Source organism: Staurois parvus, unplaced genomic scaffold (genome assembly GCF_062004578.1).
Source record: "Staurois parvus isolate SC_StPar_1 unplaced genomic scaffold, SC_StPar_1.0 ptg000277l, whole genome shotgun sequence".
Classification (NCBI taxonomy): domain Eukaryota; kingdom Metazoa; phylum Chordata; class Amphibia; order Anura; family Ranidae; genus Staurois; species Staurois parvus.
Window position 1 is genome coordinate 721354 of NW_028318073.1, and position 25094 is coordinate 746447.

General features: G+C 39.6%; 1 protein-coding gene across 1 annotated transcript in view; it reads left to right on the forward strand.

Moving 5' to 3' along the window:
- The window catches only part of LOC149458739 (uncharacterized), a 41380-nt gene that overhangs the window by 3894 nt on the left and 12392 nt on the right, over positions 1–25094 (forward strand). Inside the window, exon 2 of the mRNA XM_089681759.1 lies at positions 17988–18032. Within this exon, the coding sequence (XP_089537885.1) occupies positions 18030–18032 (3 nt within the window). The 5' untranslated portion in view covers positions 17988–18029. The remainder of the gene's footprint in view (positions 1–17987; positions 18033–25094) is intronic.

The following is a 25094-nucleotide window of genomic DNA, read 5'->3' on the forward strand; positions in this document are numbered from 1 at the left end:
TAGAGCCAACCTTCACAATGTGAAAATAAGTGTCAAGGCTGCGACTGCAGACACCATAGCAGTCCAAGAATTTCCAGCAACACTTACAGAAAATATTGACGAAGGTACTTATTTACCCCCACAGGTTTTTAAAGTCGATGAGACAGGACTGTACTGGAAGAAGATGCCAGAACAAAGTTACATCAGTAAAGAGGAAAAGGTGATGCCAGGCTTTAAAGCAGCAAATGACAGACTTACTTTGTTATTTGGTGGCAATGCTTGATATGAAACTAAAGCCTCTCTTAGTTTACCGTTCAGAGAACCTAAGAGCCTTCAAAACACAGCCAAGGGCTCTCTACCTGTTGTGTGGAAAAGCAACTCCAAAGCCTGGGTTACACAAGCTATTTTCCAGGATTTATTTTTCCACCACTTTATCCCAGAGATAGAGAATATTGTTTGAAGAAAGATATCCCATAAAACATTCTTTTGCTGCTTGATGCACCAGGTCACCCCCAATTCATGGATGACTTTCATCCCCACGTCAGAGTAGTGCATCTGCCACCAAATTCTACGGCGCTCATCCAACCTATGGACAAAGGAGTTATTGTGACTTTCAAGAAATATTATTTAAATCACACTTTTCGTCAGGCAGTAAAGGCTATTAAGGAAACAGGAACAACCTTGTGACAATTTTGGAAGGACTATAACATCTACAAGGCCATAAAAAACATCATCTTTGCTTGGCGTGAGGTTTCGGCTGTCACTGTGAATGGGGTTTGGAAGAACCTTTACCTGCAGTTTCTTCATGAAGTTCAGGGACTTGAGAAGATGGGTAAGGAGTCCAAAGAGGTCTTCAACAACTTAGTGACCCTTAGCACAAAGCTGGAGCTAGATCTGCAAGAGGACGTGTTCATTGAACTCCTTGCTGTGCAACATGAGGAGCTAACAAATGAGGACCTGATGGAATTAGAGGCCCATAGAAAATAGGAAGAGAGCCAAGAGGAAGATGTAACTAAAGGACCAAAAAGATTCACAACACAGGAAATGGTAAGAGGATTTTCTTTACTTGAACAATAACGACAACATGGAACGATACACAAAGGTTGCAGCAGCTGTTCAGAATGCCATCCAGTACTACAGAGTCATCTATGATGAGAAAAAATAGCTACTACTCACATCACTGGATCATTTTTTCCAAAGGGTAGAGAGAATTGAATTAATCAAAAAACCTTTGTCAACAACATCAGGTGTGAGTGAAATTCCATCTTGCCGTCCATCTCCTATTGTTGATGATCCTGCAGCTCCATCAACATCAGGTATGGGCCAAATTCCATCTTGCCCTGCTTCTCCTATTGATGATGATCCTTCAGCTCCATCGACATCAGGTGTGGTCCAGATTCCATCTTGCCCTCCATCTCCTATTGCTAATGATCCTTCAGCTCCATCAACATCAGGTGTGGGCCAAATCCCTACTTGCCCTCCATCTCCTATTGCTGATGATCCTTCAGCTCCACCATCTCCCACCTACCCTTTCTCCTCCAGTTAGTAACTTTCTTCCAATATATGCCAGTTGTGGTCCTGTACTGTACTGTACCACCATTTTAAGGTAACTGTAAAAGCAAAATTAGTTTATTTACAGGTGTACTGTACCACCATTTTAAGGTACAGTAACTTTAAAAGTAAAAAAAAGTTTTACAGTTGTACTCTACTGTACCACCATTTTAAGTTAACTGTTAAAGTAAATAAAGGGAAATTATTGAGAAACAGTTACATTCATTGAAGGCAGAACAAAATCACTATAACAAATGGAAACAAGACACAATCAAAAAACTTACCAATAACAGCAAGTTAATACAATAACCATGAGTTGAAATAAAACAAATTAAAACTACATTAATACTATACTGGAATAATCCATACCATCCAATTAAAACACTACATATAATATATAACACTGATTGAAAAAATAACAGAATATTAGACTACAAAAATGCAAATGTTGCACCACTCTCTCTAAACACTACCTTAAAAATTATTACATATAATAAACCCAATATTAACATAACATAAAAACTACATAAAAATCTGGATTATAAACTAGATCAAAATCCTCACATCCAGCACTTGCAAAGAGGAATTATATAATTTGATGCCACTGGCAAAATTGACTTCCTATGTTGCTCTATGGTGCATCGTGGTTGTAACAATCTATCACTGAAAGAACTGCAAAGACTGACCAGTGTATTATGGAGTGGGTGGGAGGAATTTTAAAAGATTGAATGTACCTTGTACGTACTCAAGTCCAGTTTATTATCTTTGTGCACCCCTAGATACCTTCCTCCTTCTCAAGTCCACAACCAGCTCCTTTGTCTTTGTCACATGGTGTGAGGATAATGATCTGTACCTAAATGTGATCAGGTTCTCCATCACAGTTCTTTACTCAGTGCCTTCTCCATCCCTTATACATCCCACTACCACAGAGTCATCAGAAAACGATGAAGATGGCAAGACTATGTCTTTCAGCTAAAGTCAGTGGTATAGACAGTGAAGAGAAATAGAGAGAGAACTGTCCCCTGCAGAACCTCAATATTGCTGACACACAGTCTATCTAACACACAGTCTTGCAAATGCACATACTGTGGTTTTCCAGTTAGGTAGTCAATAATCCATGACACAAGATAGACATCAACCTGCATTTCTGTTGGATTCTCACCTAGGAGAGGCAGCTTGATGGGATCAAAAGCACTGGAGAAGTAAAAATAATATGATGCCCACAGTGCTTGCTGGCTTATCCAGGTGAGCATACATGCAATTTAGAAGGAAATCAATAATATCCTTAACTCCCAGTCTACTTTGGTAGGCAAACTGCAACAGGTCTAATGGGTCTAAATATGTACTAACCATTGGCTGTAACTGATGTAAAATAAGTCTCCCCAAGGTCTTCATGACTTGGAAGGTCAAAGCCACCTGTCTGTAATCCTTGGAGCCGCATGAATGCGATAACTTCAGCTCCAGAACAAGGCAAGACATCTTCCACAACACATGATCCTTTCAGAGACTCAGGTTCAGGTTAAAGCAATTGTAAAGGTTTTTTTTTTTAAATAACAAACATCTCTATACTTACCTGCTCTGTTCAATGGAATTGCACAGAGCAGCCCCAAGCCTCTTCTTCTCAGGTCCCCCGCCGGTTCTCCAGGCTCCTCCTCTCTGTCAAGTGCCCCCATGGGAAGCCGCTTCCCATGGGGGCACTTGTGCATGCTCATTCCCAAGCCCTGGTGCAGTGTCCATTGACACAGACAGCGGGACTCGGCCCCACCCCCACTCCCTGGAGTATATTGACAAGGAGCCAATGGCTTCAGCTGCTATCAATCTGCCCATTGAGGAAGGAGACAGCGTTGAGAGCTGCCGCTATTGTGCTCATCGCTTGATCAGATCGGGCTCAGGAAAGAATAAGGGGAGGCTGGGGAAATCCTGCAGTAGAGAAGGTTTTTTACCTTAATGCATAGAATGAATTAAGGTAAAAAAAACTTGAGACTTTAGGACCACTTTAAAGACCCATTGAAGGACATCCTACAGCTGGTCTGTGCATGCCCTAAGCACCATTATATACTGCTATATATAGCTCTTTCAATGTAGGTGTCACTGACAAAAGAAAGGTTATGCATGTGTGAAGTTCACAGAATTTCATGACTGCACAAAACCATTACCAAATCCATGCATTAGAATTTTGTGGTCATTAGTTTATACAGAAATTAATAGTTGCTAGAGTATGATCAATCACATTGCATTCTCATTTAAAATTTGTAGTATAATATTACCTGAAAAATGTGTAGAAATAGTGGGGAAAAGTTATCAACTATTTTCAAGCTTTTATTGCTGTCTGGGCCTCCATTATGAAGATGTGTCCTCATCTCCTTTCCCAGAGATTCAACATGGATGTGGGAGAATGCCTTAGAAAAGTTAGGTAAAACCCTAACATTGACAATCGTCAATGGGACAGATGTCCTCATTGGTAAATTCCCCTGTTTGCATTTTCCAGTTATATCTGTGATATTTGGATTTCTCCTTAGTTTCTGTTCCTCCTCACAGACAGACATGGTATAAAAAAAAAAGATTTGACTGGAGTTCCAGTTAAACATAAAAATGGATCTATATGTCAGTATTACTTCTTTCTAGCATGGCAAGTGATAATTTTATCATTGCTGTTTTTTTGCATTCGTATTTTTTTTTTCTTACACCAAGTTTTGCTTGAATCGCTATTGCTTAGCAGCAAAAATAAATCATATCAATATGGTCTTTGCATAAATGTGCTATATTGTCCAACAGCAAGTCAACTTAAAGGTTGGCATTTGATAAACTAGTCAATGTACTTAAACAGAAAACTGTAATAAAATATACAGCTAATAAGGAATCTGCATCCATTCAGTTGTTATTGTTCAAGGTTTGAGGTGAAAGGACAATCGTGCCATAGTTAAGACCTAGGCAAAGCTAGGACAAGGCACCTACCAACATACATTTATATTGCCAAAAGTATTGGGACACCCCTCCAAATCATTGGATTCAGGTGTTCCTATCACCTCCATTGCCACTGGTTTATAAAATCAAGCACCTAGGACTGAAGACTGTTTCTACAAACATTTTTGAAAGAATGGCTCACTCTCAGGAGCTCCGTGAATTCAAGCATGGTGCCTTGATAGGTTGCCACCTGTGCAATAAGTCCATCCATGAAATTTCCTTGCTACTAAATATTCCACTGTCAACTGTTAGTGGTATTATAACAAAGTGTAAGCAATTGGGAATAACAGCAACTCAACCACAAAGTGGTAGGCCACGTAAACTGACAGCACGGGGTTAGTGCATCCTGAAGTGCACAGTGCGCAGAAGTTGCCAACTGTTTGCAGAGTCAATAGCTAAAGACCTCCGAACGTCATGAGGCCTTCAGAATAGCACAACAACTGTGCGTAGAGTGCTTCATGGAATGGGTTTCCATTGCCGAGCAGCTGCATCCAAGTCTTACATCATCAATGCAAAGTGTTGGATGCAGTGGTGTAAAGCACGCCGCCACTGGGCTCTAGAGCAGTAGAGACGTATTCTCTGGAGTGACAAATCACTCTTCTCTGCCTGGCAATCTGATGAGTTTGGTGGCTGCCAGGAGAATAGTACCTGCCTGACTGCATTGTGCCAAGTTTAAAGTTTGGTGGATGGGGATTATGGTGTGAGGTTGTTTTTCAGGGGTTGGGCTTGGCCCCTTAGTTCCAGTGAAGGGAACTCTTAAAGCGTCAGCATACCAAGACATTTTGGACAATTTCATGCTCCCAACTTTGTGGATGGCCCCTTTCTGTTCCAACATGACTGTGTACCAGTGCACAAAGCAAGGTCCAAAAAGACATGGATGAGCGAGTTTGGGGTGGAGAAACTTGACTGGACTGACCTCAACCTGATAGAACACCTTTAGGATGAATTAGAGTGGAGACTGCAAGCCAGGCCTTCTCGTCCGACATCAGTGCCGGACATTACAAATGCGCTTCTGGAAGAATGGACATTCCCATAGACACACTCCTAAACCTTGTGGACAGCCTTCCCAGAAGAGTTGAAGCTGTTATAGCTGCAAATGGTGGTCCAACTCAATATTGAACCTTATGGACTACGACCGGGATGCGATTAAAGTTCATGTGCGTGTAAAAGCAGGCGTCCCAATACTCTTGGTAATATAGTGTACTTGTATGTAATAGACCTTAGATGATGAGGAGATTATTTCCTTTGCACTTATGAGTTCCATGTGATCCTTGATATACATAGGGAAATAAAAAAATATAGAACAACATTTGTTTAAATAAAAACATAAAGTGTTCTATGCATTCCACCTAGTACCTCTGAGTAAGGTACAGTACGTGGCAAAGGGGCAGGTGGGCACATTTTCGAATTTGTATCTTAAATTTAAAAAAAAAATGGATTCACCAAGAAAAATTTATGATTTATGAAAGGACAATGACAATATTCAATATACATTTTTATTTAAGAGATTTTTATTTGATTTTTTTATTAGTACATTTGTGCTTTCTTATTCCCCTGTGATTTCCACCCTCAGACCTGAGATATATTTGTAAGTGGTATTTTGAATGTCTACAAAAACAAAATGGATGTTCACAGACAAATAGGATAACATTCCTATGTTAGCACTTCCACAACCCAAGCTGATGCACCCTGATTGAACCTTCTCATGGAGGCAACTGATTGAGAAATCAGGTAGTAGTCTGTCACATTCAATTGTACTTATTTTGTGATGTTAAAGATGTTTCATCACTTATCCAAGTGGCCTCAATAATTTGAGTAATTGAGTAATTTTTGGGAACATACCCAGCATTTATACTCACATGGGTAACCAAGTCACTAAAAAGAGAAGTATGGGCAAAAGTTTTTTCACCATACTTCTCTTGTGGGTCACAGGAGTGTACTTACTTTTTGCTCTCCTCTGATCCAGAGTCAGCATACTATTGCCCGGTAATAGCTGACATCACAGAGCTGCTCCAGGCTTTAGGCCAAGGCTACCATTCTGTCCTTGGGCCTTGTGAGTAGAGACACTGTGGGATCTTGGGGTCCTGTGTGCTTTGCTACTCCTCTGGTGCTTTTAAATCAGCGTGGGTCAGAAACAAGGGGATGCCGGCTGGTGTCCTGAGGAGCACGGTTCGTTTATCCCCTTTCTAACATTGGGACTTTGCTCAAGGATATTACCTAAGGAAGTTCTGTCCTCAACTGTAAGTAGTTCTATTTCTAGAGTATCCTACTAAATTCCATATCCCTTTCCAAGTTTTCCAATAGTAAAACAACAAAAACAACAACCCCTAGACTGATTATTGGAGACAAAGAGTGAAAGTGTGTGTGCACCTGTCTGTTAAACTATCTTGTAATTGGCTGCGGGGAAACATTATGGAAGACCTGGACAATACTACAGTGCCTCCTACAAGTGTAAGCACTACAGAAGTTACTGATAATAGGGGATTTATTGATGGTTGATAGTACAAAGGGTGCATTTCTTTGGTGTAAAATGGCCTAATCCGCATGTCCATGGGTTCCAGACTTCAGACAGTCATTGCCAGTAAAGGATTCTCAACAAAATATTACAATTTTGAACATTTTTGAACATTTTATTTAGGATTATATTCAATTGTCCAATTACTTTTGGTCCCTTGAAAAAGGAGGGATGGCTACTCTCAAGAGCTGTAATTCCTAAACCTTCCTCCAATTTGGATGTACATACCCTCAAATTAAACCTGAGTGTGTGCACTTTCAGCCCATATCTATTATATAACTATAGCTTGAATATGTTTTGGTAAATACCTGAAAAAAAAACTAAAATTCTTCCTGTGTCCAAATATATATGGACCTAACTGTATTTAATACATTTAGGACCAAAGTGAAAAATTTTGTATACTGCCAATGAATAGAAGCACTCAATGTTAGTAAATGTATGTGAAGCATCTCACGACAATAACACTCTGGTTCAAATTATCTGGAGGGATTTATATATTTTAAAAAGTTTGCCTAATATTAAAAGCCATAAGTTTATTAGGTATAAAACCTGCTTCATCAGGATTGATAATTTTATGAATTACTATAACCTACCAATTTAATAACATTTTAGCTATTATTTTAGCTTGTAAAGTTAACAAGAATTAAATATGAATTTGGTTGCAACATGTCTTTACCTGGTTTGAATATGGCCACAAGTATTGGCATCCACATATATATGTACACTATATTGCCAAAAGTATTGGGACTCCTGCCTTTACACACACATGAACTTAAATGGAATCCCAGTCTTATTCCCTAGGGTTCAATATTGAGTTGGCCCACCCTTTGGAGCCATACAAGCTTCAACTCTTCTAGATAGGCCAATAATAATTTCTGCAAAAAACAATGCATTGATAGTATCCAATATTGGATTCTTTATAGATGCTATGGGTTTTAATAAAGGCAAATAGGCTGTTTACTAATTTAAAAAATCAGCATTTGTTTTCTTGCACATGATTGGATGCTGGAAGTCTGCACATTCACTAAACTCTGGATCAAATTTCCTTTGCCTTTAGTAAATCACTATATATCTCTACTGGGAGTCTATCCCCCAATGGGGACATATTATTGGGATGTTTTTCTGATGCTTTTCCCAATTCCTCCACAGCAATGGGAAAATATGTATACTCTGTATCTCAAATGAGAGCAATGCTATTTGTTGTACAAAGTTAAATAACTGTTCATCTCAATATGTCTGCATTGAAACATACCAGCTTTATCTCCTTCCTCAAAATAGCATAGATTACAACAAAAGTCCCCATGCACCACCTTCTTCATTGCTAAATTTTAGTAAATCATGCGCCACATCCCAATTTTTTTAAAGAGACAGTAGAAGGATTATTAATATGCTCTACTTCTGCTCTGTTTACTTGTATCATCATTTTTTTCCTTCATCTTAATCTTAAATGCCAAAATGTGCTTCACTAATAGTCAAAGGCAAAGCTGTAAAGTTATTCCATAGCAAGAAATGATTGTGATCAAAATCAACAGAGGAAGGTTTAGGAAACAATTTCAACCAAAAAAATATTTAATTTCCAAAAGGTAGAATTCTCCCTATGAGTTGTTGTAAATAGTATTACCAATGGTGAATGGTCTTATATTCCCATGGTCATATTCTCAATTTTGTACATTAAAAGACGAAATTAGTGGAGCCAATTGAAATATATCTATCCTAAATAGTGTTGCTGCAACTGAGCCCTGGTTCACACTGATGCAGTGCTGAATTCGCAGAGTTTTCAGTGCGAATTTTGCACCGCATCAGAATCGCACCCTGTTCATGCGAACTGCTGCAGGTGTGTATGTTAACAACACCCCGAAAGTGGTCCACAAAACGCTGTGCGATGTGCAGAATCTGATCACATAGGTGTGAATACCTATGCAATCCAGTTCTAGTGCCCTCCAAAAGAGGGTCCTGCACATTTTTGGTTCAGGTGTGGTGCGAATAGAGCCATACAAAATGTATGGCTCCAATCGCACCACACACAAATCGCATCTGATTTGCACAGGAATGCGGTGCGGTTCATGTGTGAATCACATGCGATATACAGCACCGCATATATGTGAACCCAGGCTTAGGCTGGCCATACACTGTGCAAACTTGGTCAGGTTCCTGATAAAATTGTTGGCTGAACAATGACTGCATCTAATCAGATGCAACTGCTTCTCAGCTACTCAGGCCCAGCAGGTGAATTTGCTGGAACCTGCGTTCTTGTAATAGTTTTCTCAAAGAGGAAAGTCCACCAGAGGGCTGTATCACTGGAGAGGGATAGCTATCCATTTCTGACCTTATAACATTATTGAACTCTCCTACTGCAGTAAGAAAATCATATTATTATGCAAATCTGGGTAAAAGTCTTTTTACTTCACTTAAATATAGACAATGGTTTTGAATATTAGCAACTATACCTTTAGTACCCCCCCCCCCCCCCCCAGTGTTCTGTACACAACTATATACAGTATCTATAGCGCCTTTAGAATCAACCTCTCACTAAGTACAAATAAACAATATCAATCTTTATATAAGTATACAAATCCCCTGAGAATATGAAGAATAGAAAGAATGTACCCTTGTAAACATACCCGTAATGTATTCTTCCTAAATGTTTCACTACTATATATCTGGCATTGCATTTGTTTCTTAAAGACAAACTATGGCAGGTTGATATTGGCTCAGCAAATTGTATCACTTTTGTAGCCTCCTGGTACCTACATTGGGTCATGCAAATTCAAACTAGCCATTTCTTAAATAAAAAAAAGAAAGAAAAATGCAATTACCATTACCATATATGCAATTACCAGAAAACACCAGTTTACAATTTATAAACTAAAAAAAATAAAAAGAGAAAAAAAAATGACGGAAAACAATTTTCCTTTTTTTTTGTATTTAAATTACAAAATACATAACTAGATTAATGGTTTATCTGTTTACACATATGCAATTAGATCTCAGCAGATAATCTTTTTTTCCAGCTTGGATTAAGAAATGCTGTACAGTATTTTGGATATTGTATAGACCAGTTCGAGGCAGTGGGTGAATTCAACCAGTTGACTGTTGATGCCATCCAAGAACTAAAGTAAGATAGACTCAATTTACCATAATGCCTAGTTTTAGATAATTGAAGAACTTGTGCTTTCATTACATTCATTTTAAATGGCACTCCAACACACTCTCAGAATGCACCTGCGTTGCACTGCACTGCAGCTTACCATGAAGCATGATATACATTGTGGTGTACTACACTGTAAAAAAATCAGCAGGGGTGTTACAGAAAACTAGTATCAAGTTTCAATTACACATGTTAGTTTTATGTAGAAATACTAAATGAAAAACAAAATCAGGGCTTGAAATTTTGGTTGAGACATAAGGACATTGGCAACTGTGGCAATTCTCATCAAAGTCATGCCTGTAAGTGACCCCTTACTGCCCCATGTAGTTGTTACACTTCTGAGTAACACAAAAAAGTATTTTGCGCTAGTAAAAAAATTATCTCCATAAATCAAATGTATAAATGGTGCAAAAAAATATATACATATGAAAGAAATGTTCACACTTTTTTTAAAAAATTATAACACAAAAAACGTGCACCAAAAAAATAAATAAAGTGACAATACCACCACCAAAATTAAACTCACCAGAGCTAAAAAAATATTTTAAACCATATATTGCTCTGGGAACAGTAGTATTAATAATAATGATAAGTCATTCATAGATGTATCTTCAAGGAATAGTATTCTGCAGAGCCCAGATCCACATAGACCAATTTCAGATGGAGCCAATTACTTTCAAATCAATTATCATCAAGGAAATCCACTTCTCAAGAAAGCCACCTTCAAACGTATCCAAAGAGGGAAATGCCAGACACTCGGAAGAAACAGAAGAGCTTCATGGTGCAGTATTATTAAAACAACATCTTTATTTAGTACTCATTTAACTCAAAAGGTGTCCCAGCCGACACCAGCATCAACAGCAATCACAGCAAACAGACCCAGCTACTCGGCACATGCGCAGTAGCTCATAGGGAACGTAATGACGTCACATCGATCAAGCTCCGCCCTACGCGTTTCGTCATCGACGTCCTCAGAGATTCACTACTGTCCCAGAGTCTCCTGTCTCAGTTTATAACCACCTCACAGCCTATAGTGTCTGCTAACTTATGTACAGATGATGGACTAAAAACCCTCTGCTACACCATCTTCTTGGTCCACAGTGGCAAACACCTAGATCTCATGTAACACAGGAACCCAGGTCACCTGGCACATGTTCTGTAGAGGAGTCTTCTCTTCACCACCTTGATGGAAAGTCCTTTCCCTAACCACTCCTTACCTGGCCAGGTTTACTTGTATCCAGGATCCTGAATAAAAGCAGCACCCTTGTAGCATATTGTAAGTCGTACCTGTCCAGCCAACTGTTGCTTAATTGTGTACTGGTCCACCTTACACACTGCCACTCAGGTATTCAGTCATCCTCTTTAAATAATACCACTCCAGCCAGAAGCAAAGCCTATTTTCTTTTTTTTGGCAATAAACATTGGCAAGGCAACACAGACACTTCATATTTCAATACAGTAAACCTCCATCTTCTAGTATTGTGCTAAGTTGTTGTTCTCCTTAGGTCCATGCTGGTGGGCTGGTAACTCACGGCACATAGCTAGGGAAGCCAAACAAACAAGTTACCATGCTGCTACATCTCCCTTTAGTCAGGTACACAATTCTCTCTCTCCGCCTTCTTGGACTCAACCTATCCTATAGATGGGGTTCTGCCAGATAGACAGTAACAACAGGTTATATCCTGCAAAGGGAAAGCCCATAACTATAAAATAAGCAATGCCTTCTTACATGGCTCAAATGTTATTGTTTTTAGAAACAGTTACATCAGTAGTAGTTAATCAATATTTTTTTTTCTGATAGAATGGGAAAATGTTAGAACTCCTGTCTGGTTTTTACTGTCATCCAAAGCTCTGTTGGAGAGACTTCCCCTCACTTTGTGTCCTGCTGACATTTTACCAGACAAGGTGTGGGAACTTTCCAACTGCAACACAAACAGAAATAAAAAAGATTTTTTTTTCAGTAGAATAGGTACAAACTAGAATCCTTGTTAGTTTTTTAATTGTCAGTGGCCAGATTTTTCCCCACTTCCTGCCGGAGAAGCTGTTGTTAATGGGACAGAAAGTGAAGGGAAATAGTTGCATAGTTAGTGTGTCTGAAAAAAGACAAAAAAAAAAAAAAAAGTTCTAAACCTATACCCACAGTTGATCTAGAGAAAAAGCATGGTCCAATTGATCAACTTTACCTATAAATATTAGTATCCAGTTATGTGTATCTAGGAAAGAATCCAGGCCTTTTTTAACCACTTTACAACTGCGCTATAGCCCAATGAATGCCATTTCTGGGAAGACGTCATATGAAGTCCTCCCAGAACGCGCCCCCCCCCCCCAGCGACGAGCGCCCGGCGCTGTCAGTGATTGCTGTGTCCTACGGACACAGCTGATCACATGACTAGGTAAAAGGCCAATCACAGTGGCCTTTTACCATGTGATCAGCTGTGTCCAATGACACAGCAGATCAAAAAGTAAATACAGTAAATTCACTCTGTCACAGCATGAAGAAAGTACTGCCGATAACCGGCAAAAGTCACAGAGCAGATCTTCACTGATAATCAGGGTACTGATCATCAGTACTGCCCATCATTGCCCAGCAGTGCCACTTATTAGTGCCCAGTAGTGCCACCCACCAGTGCCCAGCAGTGCCACCCATCAGTGCTGCACAACAGTGATGCCCAGCAGTTGCACCCATCAGTGCCGCTAGTCAGCGCTGCCTATCAGTGATGCTTGTCAGTGCCCATAAGTGCCATCTATCAGTGCCCATCATTACTGAATATATAGTTACATAGTTAGTCTGGCTGAAAAAAGACCAAAGTCTATCCAGTTCAACCAAAAAAAAACCAACTTATAATCCTATACCCACCATTGATCCAGAGCTGTGGTCTCCAAACTGGCCCGGGGGCCAGATGTGGCCCTTTGCTTACTTTTATCTGGCTCTTCAAGCACTATACCTTCCACTGATACAAGGAACTATTCCACCCACTGAGAGAAATGATGGGGAACTATTCAACCCACTGACACCAACGATAGGGGACTATTCCACCCACTGACACCAATAATGGGGCACTATTCCTTCCACTGACACCAATGGTAGGGCACTATTCTTTCAACTGATACTAATGAAGATGCACTTTTTCTCCCCATAATACTAAAGATGGAACACTGTTTATTCCCACTAATGCCAGGACATTTTCTATTCCCACTTGCCACAGTCCCCCCCCCCCTAAAGTCTGACTGACAGTAAACTGGCCCTTTGGTTAGAAAGTTTGGAGACCCTGATCCAGAGGAAGGCAAAAAAGCCCAGCAAAGCATGATGCAATTTGCTCCTGCAGGGGAAAAAATTCCTTCCTGATGCCCCAAGAGGCAATCAGATATTCCATGGATCACATGTACCTATAAATGTTAGTATTCAGTTAAATTGTGTGTACCTAGGAAAAAATCCAGGCCTTTTTTAAAGCAGTGCAGTGCATATCAGTGCCTCCTCTTCAATGCCCACCAGTGCTGCCTCATCAGTCCCACCTCATCAGTGCAGCCTATCAGTGCCCATCACTGCTGCCTATCCGTGCCACTTCATCAGTGCCCATCAGTGCTGCCTATCAGTGAAGCGGCATCAACGCACATCAGTGAAGGAGAAAAATTACCTGTATGCAAAATTTTATAATTGAAACAAAGAAAAACTTTTTTTTTCAAATTTGTTGCTTTTTTTGTTTATAGTGCAAAAAATAAAACCCCCAGTGGTGATTAAATACCACCAAAAGAAATCTCTATTTGTGTGAAAAAAATGATAAAAATTTCATATGGGTACAAGGTTGCATGATCACACAATTGTCATTCAAAGTGCAACAGCACTGAAAGCTGAAATTTTGCCTGGGCAGGAAGGGGGTAAAAGTGCCCCGTAGGCAAGTGGTTAAAGCAATCTAGTGATCTCGCCAGAACCAACTCTTGAGGGAGTCTATTCCATTTTCACATTTTCACAGCTCTTACTGTGAAGAAACCTTTCTGTATTTGGAGATTAAATCTCTTTTCCTCCAGACGTAAAGAGTGCCCCCTTGTCCTCTGTGATGACCTCAGGGTGAATAACTCTACACTGAGTTCACTATATGAACCACTGATGTATTTATACATGTTGATCGTATCCCCCCTTAATGCTCCCACAGTAACTTCATTACAAGTATTTTTTTTAAGTAATACATTTTTATTGAAAAGTGTGGCTTGCATAAAATTCAGTGTGCTTTATAACAATTTTAGCATAGAGGGTGAATACAGTAATTGTCACAGACAATCGTAAGCAATACAAATCAGGAGTTTTAAACAGGCATGGAAAAATGTAATGAGGATAACCACTAATAACAGGCTTAAGGGTCCACTTGGTTGGTCACTCATGCAAAATTCAAAGAGGTGGAGAACTGGGGGTCTGACCTGATACCCATAATTTACAGTGATACTGTAAAGTATGGGTATGTCATTCCAGACAGCAAGAACCCTGACAGGCATCCAGAAAAGTATATTGTATATTGCATCTTTCCAAGGAATAAGATGGGGAAGAGAAATAACTAAAGTATAGGCAGGTAAGAAACAGTAAAGGGCGGAAGAAAAAGGAAAAAGAAAAAAAAATTGGGGGAGGGGGTTAAGCAAATAAATAGGACGTCTGAAGGAAGGGGCTAGTTATCTAATCTCAAGGATGTATGTTACAAACCTAATTCTTGAGAAAATTCAATCCATGATAACCATAAATCTTGAAATTTGGAGAAGGTTTTCTTGGTAATAGCTAATAGCTCTTCTATGTGTATGATAAAATTTACTTCAGTAAGCAACCCTCAAAACATGGTCCGCATCTCAGTGGACTTCCAACGTCTGGGAATTAGGGCTTGACCCGCCATAAGCAGGAAGCAAAACAAACCTTTCTTAATAATTTCTTTTTCTTGGAATAATCTAATGGAGCATAACCAGACTTCGATACCATCATGTCAAGATTTTTGTCATTCTTTTTTTTGTGCTTGGGAGCCAAGCATAATTTTGAAGGTCAGGAGCAAAGCCTTGTCCCAGTTTTCTGATGGAGCATATCCCAGTTCCCACTCCCAGTCCTGGATGTAGAAGGGATGATTGGGAAATGCAGTTAACAATAGAATACCATAGAGTTTGGATATTGCATGTGGGCATTCAGTATTAGAGAGGCATAAGTTCTCAAATGGGGTCAGGTCTCTATGCAGCGAATCCCTTTCTAATGTGTTATGATAATGACAGGGATTTCAGCCCTGTTAGACCCCATTACAAGTAAGTTATGTGTCTGCAGCTATTGGTTTATTTTATTAGTTTCAAACCATACCAATTCTCCTGACAAGTTTACAATTTTTTTTTACTTTAGGATAATATCTTTATGTACAGTATATGATAGTTCAGTGATGGCATTGATGGGCTTTTCAACAATGTAGCTTCCATAGCTACATTGTAAAAGAGGCCCCAGTAAGAGGGAAACGCCAAGACACAGACCAAGAAAATGACCTACTTACATTTTATACTGCAAGGTGTGTCCATAATTTTGTAATCACAGGATGCCATTTTGTGAACTTGTAGGAATGTAGGAGTGTTACATTTTTACTTTGTTATTGTAATGGTACTTGCCCTAAACTGTTATTAAACCCTGAAATGTAACATGCATATAGTGCATCAGACCTCTGCACTCTCCATGGTTTCAGGGTAGTTTTCTTTTTAAGCCTGTGGTTGCTTTTTATTCCATCTCTTAAAATGCTCTGTTTTCTAGTTCCACTTTTTGGGTCACTGTGTCCTCTAACAGGGTCCCATGTAGTCACCTTTCCATGCATTTTTTCAGCTGGCACTGCAGATGATTCTCCATATGCTGCATGCATTCTCAGAAACAGATAGACTAGAAGCTTACTGCAGAAATTTACTCCCCTGCTCCCCCTTCTCTAAGCAAGTAGACTTAGAGAAACTAAGGCCTGCACTATCCGTTGTGAACTAGTGCATGTGAGGTAGACATTGTGTTTGTTCCCCAACCAGAAGTTCAGGGAAGCTACACCGTGTGATCTGGAGTCAGTGATGGTGATTAGCAAATATGCTGCAGATTTTTCACACTGGTGGTCTCCTGGCTGTCCACAGTAATTCTAACATTGCAGCCTGCAGGGCTATACACATGTTGCAATCATTATGCTTTGTGTCATGGTTACAATATGTTTAACTCAGGCAGCAGAGTTTGACAGGTGTGTTGAGTGCCTGCCCTCCCACCTCTCCAGCACTCTGCCAGCCCCAACGTCACTACAGGATCAGCAAGAGAATCCATGACACAAACTGTGAGATGAAGACTGTTTTAGACAAGTAAAAGTGCATCGGATGAAAAAACTCTTAGGGCGTCTTTGCTCTGCAGCAAACTGAAGGTCCTACAAAAGGGCCCTGGGAAAGATAAGTAGTCTTACCACAGTCTCTTCTTTTTAAGCTTCTTGTTTTTAAGGTTTGGTCCATCTCAGATTTTAGTAGAAAACATGCTGGTAGATTACATAACCTACCAACATCATAAAGCTTTCAAATACTCTTCTAGAGAGATTCCCACTTGTGCAAACTTGTCAAGGTCATTAATATAGAGAAGTAGACACCATTATTTAATTTAATTTGAATGACATACACTGTTGAATATGCAGTAGAGGGAATGGGGCTCTACGGCAGATAGGACAGAACTAGTAACTCTACACCCTAGGCTTTTCAGGAGTTACGGGAGGTAACTCTACTATTCATAAAGTAGCTGAATAGTAATTTTGGGCGTATTGGACCTTGAAATGTCAACTCCTCTCTTGGAAGTAAAAACACCTTCTGTAATGAATTAGAAACAATGGGTCACCTAAAGAGTGCAATGCTATTACATGATGCGTCTTGATAAAATTTTGTACAATTAAACACAAATTCCAATTCAACTCTTAAGTACAGCTCCATCAGGCATCTTTCACATGCAGAAATTCCTTCAGTCTACTTATGTTAATATGTTCAATTATCTAGCTGTTGCTTTATTTAGGTAAAGTGTTAAGGATATTGACTAATTCTGTAACACACCCACATTAATACTGATTATACTGACAGCTTCAAGATTCCACCTAATGCTTTACATATTGAATTATTTGATTGAGCCCCGGCAGTTGGATTTTTGCCTAAGATGATAGAGCATGTTCTATTTCCTACTTATGTGCCTCATTTGAATAAGCCCAAAGTCTTTTCTGTTATACTACACCATATTTCCTAATTCAACTACTGCAACAAATTTTAGTGCCGGTTCACATATATGCAGATTGCATGTGGTTTGAACCACATCCAATTCGCATGACATGTGAAATAACACTGCTTCCTATGGTGCCTGTTCACATATGTCTGGTGCACTGGTGGTGTCAATTCTGTGCAGATTCAGTGTGGATTGAAAAAGAGTCCTGTATGATTTCTGAGCAGTGCCATCTGATTCAGGTGAGGATTACAGGCTATTGACTTCTATGGGAACCGTTTGTAAACAGCACATGCCATCAGTTGTAAGCAGGATAAAATCCTCACCTTAACCTGATCTAAACCTGATCTGAACTGCTGAACAACTACTGTGTCTATTAGCTGTGAAACCTGCGCTTCAAACCGCACTGCACATGCGTGAATCTGCTCTAATAAACACTTCTTGTAAAAGAAATTACATTATAATAAAAAAAAAATTCATACACTTTTACATACAATGTTCAGCGTGACAATTTAGTTATATGAAATTTTTCATTTGTACTATATTGGAATGCTTTTTTTTTTTAGTAGGTCAGGTTTTTTCAGTGTTAATGTTGCTGCCTTTTTTTGTTTTTATAGATATGAGAGATAAACCCAGTCAAGTGTGATCTTGTATACAAAATGGTAAGTGAATAACTCTTCCTTGGAAAGTAACAGAAAATGTAACAAAAATAATTCTCAAGTATTTAGTGGTTTGTGATGTGCATGTGATATTCTTGACATCGCTGTGATAATATTGGAAACTGATGACAGCTGACATTTGTTTTACCTGATAACTGTACACAACGTGTTATAGGCGGATGAAAAAAACATTTAAACATTATAATATGTAGTCTGTTCCAACATGGTAAATCCTCTTGACAAGAACAAGTTTGCAAAAAGAGCAAAATGCATATTGTATTTCTTAATCTTGATCTAAAAAAAACCTGCTGGGTGCAAAAGGTGTCATTTAGAGATGAGCGAATCGAACTTGGCGAAGTGGAATTCGTTTCGAATATCAGGAAAAATTCGATTCGCATCGAATCCGAATTTTAGCAAACTTCGGGTGCACAAATCGAATTTTCCCCGATCAGCCGGCAAAAGTGTCACTGCAGAGAGCTCCGCTATTTCTGACAGTTCTGACAGTTCATTTACAGCGGTTGAAACATTGTATCTATTTGTTTCCATTTAGGATACAGATGTTTTTATTCGGAAATAAATAGATACAATGTTTCAACCGCTGTAAATGTGAAGGAACTGTCAGAGAACTGTCAGAAATAGCGGAGCTCTCTGCAGATACACTTTTTGCTGTACTGGAATTCTTCTTCTTTTCATTCTTCTTCTTCTTCTTTTCATTCTTCTTCTTCTTCTTTTCATTCTTCTTCTTCTTCTTTTCATTCTTCTTCTTCTTTTCATTCTTCTTTTCATTCTTCTTCTTCTTCTTTTCATTCTTCTTCTTTTCATTCTTCTTCTTCTTTTCATTCTTCTTCTTCTTCTTTTCATTCTTCTTCTTTTCATTCTTCTTCTTCTTCTTCTTTTCATTCTTCTTCTTCTTTTCATTCTTCTTTTCATTCTTCTTCTTCTTTTCATTCTTCTTTTCATTCTTCTTCCTCTTCTTTTCATTCTTCTTTTCATTCTTCTTCTTCTTCTTTTCATTCTTCTTCTTCTTCTTTTCAGTCGTGCCCCGTGACTGCCCAAATGAGTGAAGTGTGCGGTGATTCTAAGATCGACGGCACTCATCTGCATGTCATACTGACTGACAGTATTATTTCTCTTCCCCAGCAGACTCCAAGGGCATTTAAATTAAAGGTACAGTGTTCTGCACTAATATAAAGGCTCTCTGAAGCCTAGAAACCCTTTTAATAAGTTAAATTCGCGGAGAATAAATTTGCATCGAATCAAATTTCTCCCGCAAATTCGACGAATCAGCCGAATCGAATTTTTGAATAATTCGCTCATCTCTAGTGTCATTATAGCCTCAGACTTTTTTTTCTGTTTTTTTAATTTTGTGTAGAGTATGTTAGTGGTCTTTGTCACATGTTTACTGTGTCCCTGCTTGGTAAACTTGCCCCTCCATTGGTCCTGGTGGTCATTGTCACTAAGAAAATTTTGAATTTTCATCAAGGCAAGAGGCATGAGGAAATGCTTCATTAGGGACAAATGTTTTTATGGCACATTTCTAAGGCAGTCTGTAGATTATTAATTTTTTGCGTAAAAACGACAGATTGAACGAAAAAAAAAAATAACTTGATTCTCCTATCCACACATTCAAATGTGGATGGGGGAATCCTCTAGCTGCACCTTTGTATTCTAACAATGGGGAGACTTTGCCGTGATCAGAATAAACAGACCACTGCTTGCGGCTATAGCCAGCATTGCTGATCGAGTGGAAATTTTCCAACAGGACAGTTGTACTGAAGTTGATTGGTTGATCGACTCCTGTACAGCCACCCCACACATACATGGATCGAAATTTGGCCTGTCTTTGCTAAACCACGTATGGCCGACCCAGCAGAACAGAGACCATAAAAATAAATTGATAGCGGTTTTGACCCTTCCCTAATCTGTCCAAAACTAAACAAAAGCTTTGGTTTAACATAAACTTCAACGTAAACCAAGGTTTAAGCTAATTTGTCACAAGGTGATGACTTAAAGAATATACTGTATACTAAAGAATAACCTAAAAATAGAGAACCGACATCAGTACATTATAAATAGGTATTTTGGATTTGCTATGATTTCTAATAATAGCTTGGTACGTGGGTTGTACCAAGGCAAATTCCAGTTTACTTTGAATAGCCATATATATATATATATATATATATATATATATATATATATATATATATATATATCATGTACAGAGTAAATACGTAAACAGGAATTTGTGCTGATTCTCAACTCTTTTAGTAAATCAGCCTCATTATCTTACATAGAGTTGCATTGTTAATCTAGTTGAAAAAAAGATACTAGTCTATCCAGTTCAATCAACATAAAAAGACTTCCAAAAAACAAACCACACACACATAGAAATAGAAAACCCCCATATACACAATAATATACCCACAGTTTAATAAATTTGCCTTCTGTTTGTCCCTAGTTACCCACTCCAGATTATTTTGCAAAGGGCCTACATGCTCAGACCTGACCTTTTTACTATTACAATATTTGAAGAATTTCTTTGGGTTTGTCGTATTCTTTTTTGCAATCTGTCGTTAGTTTTGAATTTTTGTGGCCTTCATTTCCATTTTACATATTACATATTCTGTTGTATTCCTTGTAACAATTAAATTGATGACAGTGTGCCTTAATTTTATTTTTTTCAAAAGCCCCTTTCTTATCATTTATAGCTTTTTTAACTTTGGCTGTGAGCCACATAGGTTTTATTTTTAGTCTTTTAAACTTGTTGCCCATAGGAATATATTTTGCAGTGTGTTGACATAGTTGTTTTGAAGAATTTATCGATGCCAATATTCCCTCCCAGTCTAAGTCTTGGAGAGTAGCCCTCAGCCTTGGAAAAAGTTGTGTTTTTATCTTTCCAGGATGTTGTCTTCCTAAATTCGGTCACTGTCCTGCTATAAGTAGATAAAATTATTTTATAGGTCAGTAAATTAGGAAAACAATAGCATGGCTTGGAAGCTGAGATAGAAAAAGCCTAGTTTTGAATAACTTTAAAACAAATGTGGTGAACAGAGGAAGAGAAAGAGGCTTTTAATAAATTGAATTATGTACAGAAATATTAGATTGCTTGATCCTTCTTTTTTTTCTTAATTAAAAGTTATCACTTCATAAATGTGACAAATTTACAGAAATATTAAATATTTAACAGTTTACCTTCTATGGCACACAGAATGATTGCTATATGAATACAGGCTGTTCACCTGGAAAAGTGTTCATTTTGGAAAATCTATATTCAATTAGCAAAGTGAATGTTGGTGAATAAATTAAAGCTGTGCTCACTTTTGAATATCCAAATGTGCTGTCAGAAATTATAATTTTTGGTTTAGAGATAAAATCCTTTTCTATGAGTACATCACAGGGCTAAGGGCACTTTATAATCCTTAGTACTTGGGTTTTTCTCAAAGCACTGATATTAGGGGTGGGCAACACAGTAACAAGGGCAACATGTCCAAACACAAAAACAGAATAGGGAGACCCCACTTCAAACTCGCCTGCAAGACCTTTCATCCAAATCAAGAGTCTGCAGAGGTGTGAACATCTACTTTGTACCTGTGTGAAGAAATGACCAGGTAGCATCCACATAAAGTTTGATGCTTTATCGCCAAAATAAATACTGACACTCCCTATGGAATGGTCCTTAGCCAGTTAAAGGAGGAACCTTGCTGTGAGACTTCTGACCTTTAGGAATAGGTGCACTGACCACCTGATACAACAGCCCTTTCCAGAGTACCCTATTTTTATATAATTCCTCTTTCATGGGGTACAGCTAAGCAAATTTCTTTGGAGGTAAAAACATCTTCTCTGGGTTAGCCTAATCAGCACACATCACGTCCTACAAGTGATGATGCACTGGAAAGGTTTTTGGATGTAGTGGTGGATTTGGTAACTTCACGTTGGTGCACACCATATCCACCAGTAAGCCCAATGTGAACTTCTGTGTTTGCAACAGCCCTGAACCTTAAAATTCATCCCGCAAAGACTCATCTACAGAGGATTCTTGCTCCTCGACAGCTTCCTCCACTTCCCTTCTTTAGGCCAGAAAATATTAGGCCCACACAAGAAGCTCTTCACAGAGACATCTGTTCGCACACATATTACCTAAGGACACAGCTTATTGGAGTTAAATGAGGTTATGCCTGGGCAGGGATTTCTGGCCAGTGTCCATTTCCCAATATATGATTTGGAAATGCAGATTTTTTTTAAATTTCTCTTGCATGCAATTATGCATTCAAAGTGAACACAGCTTCACTTTATTCACAAACATTCATTTTGCAAAGATAATGTACGTTTTTCAGCGGAATATATAATTTTGCTAGGTGAACAGCCTGTATTACTTTAGTTAGTCATCCTCACTATGCACCCACTGCATAGCTGGCCATACATTTTACAATTTTCTTATTCAATTTCTTTAGCTTTACCTTCAATTATGTAGTACAAGGAGCCTGTCTGATTGCATAAGCATTAAAAGTGTTTTGGTTTGACCTCATATCATATGGTTGTGGTAAATCTAAAGGAAATTTGTAGAAAGTTGAATGAAAAGAAAAATGACCAGATTCCCCCATTCACACATTTAAGGTGGATGGAAAATCACTTCTGAGTTGTATTCTGACAAGAAGGAGACTTCCCTGCCCTCAGAATACACTGATCAGTGCTGCTGATTATAGGTCGGGAAAAAGCCAACAAAGTGGCTGTACTGAAGTTGATTGATAGATCTACTTCTGTGCAACCAGCCTGCCCCTACATGGACTAAAATTCGGCCAGTCTCTGCTGAACTGGCCAAATTTTGATCCATGTATGTATGGCCAGTTTAAAGTGTTACTAAACCCAGGACCCTGCATGCACCATATCTGTCTGCTCTCCCACAGTACACAGAACATGAAAATGTATTTACTTTAGTAAATATAAACTTCTAAATACCTTTTCTCATCAGCAGTTAGAGCAGTTTTGTGACTTCTAACAGTGTTCAGCAGAGCACTGGTTAAAGCTAGTAGGAGGAGTTTTCTTTCTAGGAGGATGCAAAACCCCTGACCTCTGTCTGGACAGTGCTGATTGGCCCTGTGGTGCTCACATGCACTCTCCCAAGAAAAAAAAAACCTCTCCAGCAATACACACCAAACTGAGCATATGCAAATGGATACAGCTCAGTCTGTCTTAACAGGACATAGGACGTGGATATTTGAACAAGAGGAGGAGCAGAGAAGTCAGGATCAAATAGCCTTTTTAGACAAAGCAGAAGATTAACCCCTTAGGTTCCACAGTGAGTATAACAAGCATGCTTTACTGCATATAAAGACTGATTTTACCATTGTGGGTTTAGTAACACTTTAACATTAAGGTGGTAATAAACCCAAAAGCAACTATTTATTGCATTGTGGCTTACCAATTCTTAGATGCAGTGCCTGCATTAGTTTTCTTTTTAGGCTTTGCTTCCTTTATTTTCACTTGGTGATCTAGTCAGTAAGTCTGTTGTTTTTCAACAGAACAAGCTATTCTGCATATGTAGCATTTCAAGGGTTGAGGCAAACCATTTACAACTGACAGGGGTACTTGCAATGGACAGATTTTATTAATTTATGTAAAACCTTTATCTCAAAGGAAAAAAACTGTTGCTGTAACTGCTTAAAATTGTTAGCTGGAGTTTGACTTCAACATATTAGTTCAGGGGGGTACCTACAGGGGTCGCAATTGCGAACCAGGCCCATGCTCCAGGGGGCCTGTGCAGATCCCATGTACACCTGGATAGAAGTGGCATGTAAAGGAATTGATGCCCTCCCTTTCCTCTTGCAGCCACTGAAAGGTCGCTTCTCCTCCTTTCCCTCCTGCAGGCATTCAGTGGCTGCAGATGGAAATGGATGGCATCGGTTCCTCTACATGCCACCTCTCCTATCCAAATCCTGCTGCCAAGTGTGTGTGGTGTCCAGTTCGTCATGCTGGCGCCTCAGAAACTCCTGCACTGCCTCCCTGCTCTGATCTGCTTTGATCCACCACCCGAACTCCTTGGAGCGCAACATGGTGCATTGGAGCCCCAGAGGGAGCAAGGCAGGGGGCAGAGGGTGAGACAACAGTCCAGTAGTGCGGAAGAGGAGCTAACAGTGGCTGCTCTGGACAGTGCTGTCCTCCTGTCCTGAGCCATATACTGTACCGGTTAGTGGGAGGGGTAAAGAGGACCTGTCATGGGGGAAGGGGATTAGAGACTGGTAACCCCTGTCACTGAGCCTGCTCCGCACTCCTGACCCTTACACTCGCCCTACTGCCCCTGATCCTTACACCAGTCAGTGGGAGGGGAAAAGAGGACCTGTCATAGGAGAGGGGATTAGAGACTGGTAACCATGCCCCCTGTCACTGAGCCTGTTTCGCCCCCCTGACACTAGTCAACAGGAGGGGAAAATAGGATCTGTCATGGAGGAGGGGATTAGAGACTGGCAACCCTGCCCCCCTGTCACTGAGCCTGATCCGCACTCCTGACCCTTACACCAGTCAGTGTGTGTGGGGGGGGGGGGGTAAAAAGGACCTGTCATGGGGGAGGATATTAGAGACTGGTAACCCTGCCCCCTCTATCACTGAGCCTCCTTCACCCTCCTGTCACTGATCCTTTCACCAATCAGCAGGAGGGGTAAAGAGCACCTGTCTTGGGGATCAATTAGAGACTGGTAACCCCTCTCCTCTATCACAGAGCCCATGCTGTCCTTCTGTCCCTGATCCTTACACTGGTCATATATTATGACCCCCCCCTCCCCAATCTATGACTGACCCTGTACATGACCCCTCCATATGACAACAGGGGCGCAACTGCAGGGGTTGCAATTGTGAGCTTCCCCATGCTCCATGGGCCTGTGCGACTCCCCTGTACACCTGGAAAGTAAAGGCGCTGGGGCTGGCATATAGAGGAACTGATTCCTTCTATTTCCCTCCTGCAACCGCTTCTCCTCTTCTCCCTCCTGCAGGAATTCAGCAGCTTCAGGAGGAAAATGAAGGGTATCAGTTCTTTTATATGTTGCCCCTCCTATCTTGGTCCTGCTGCCCTCT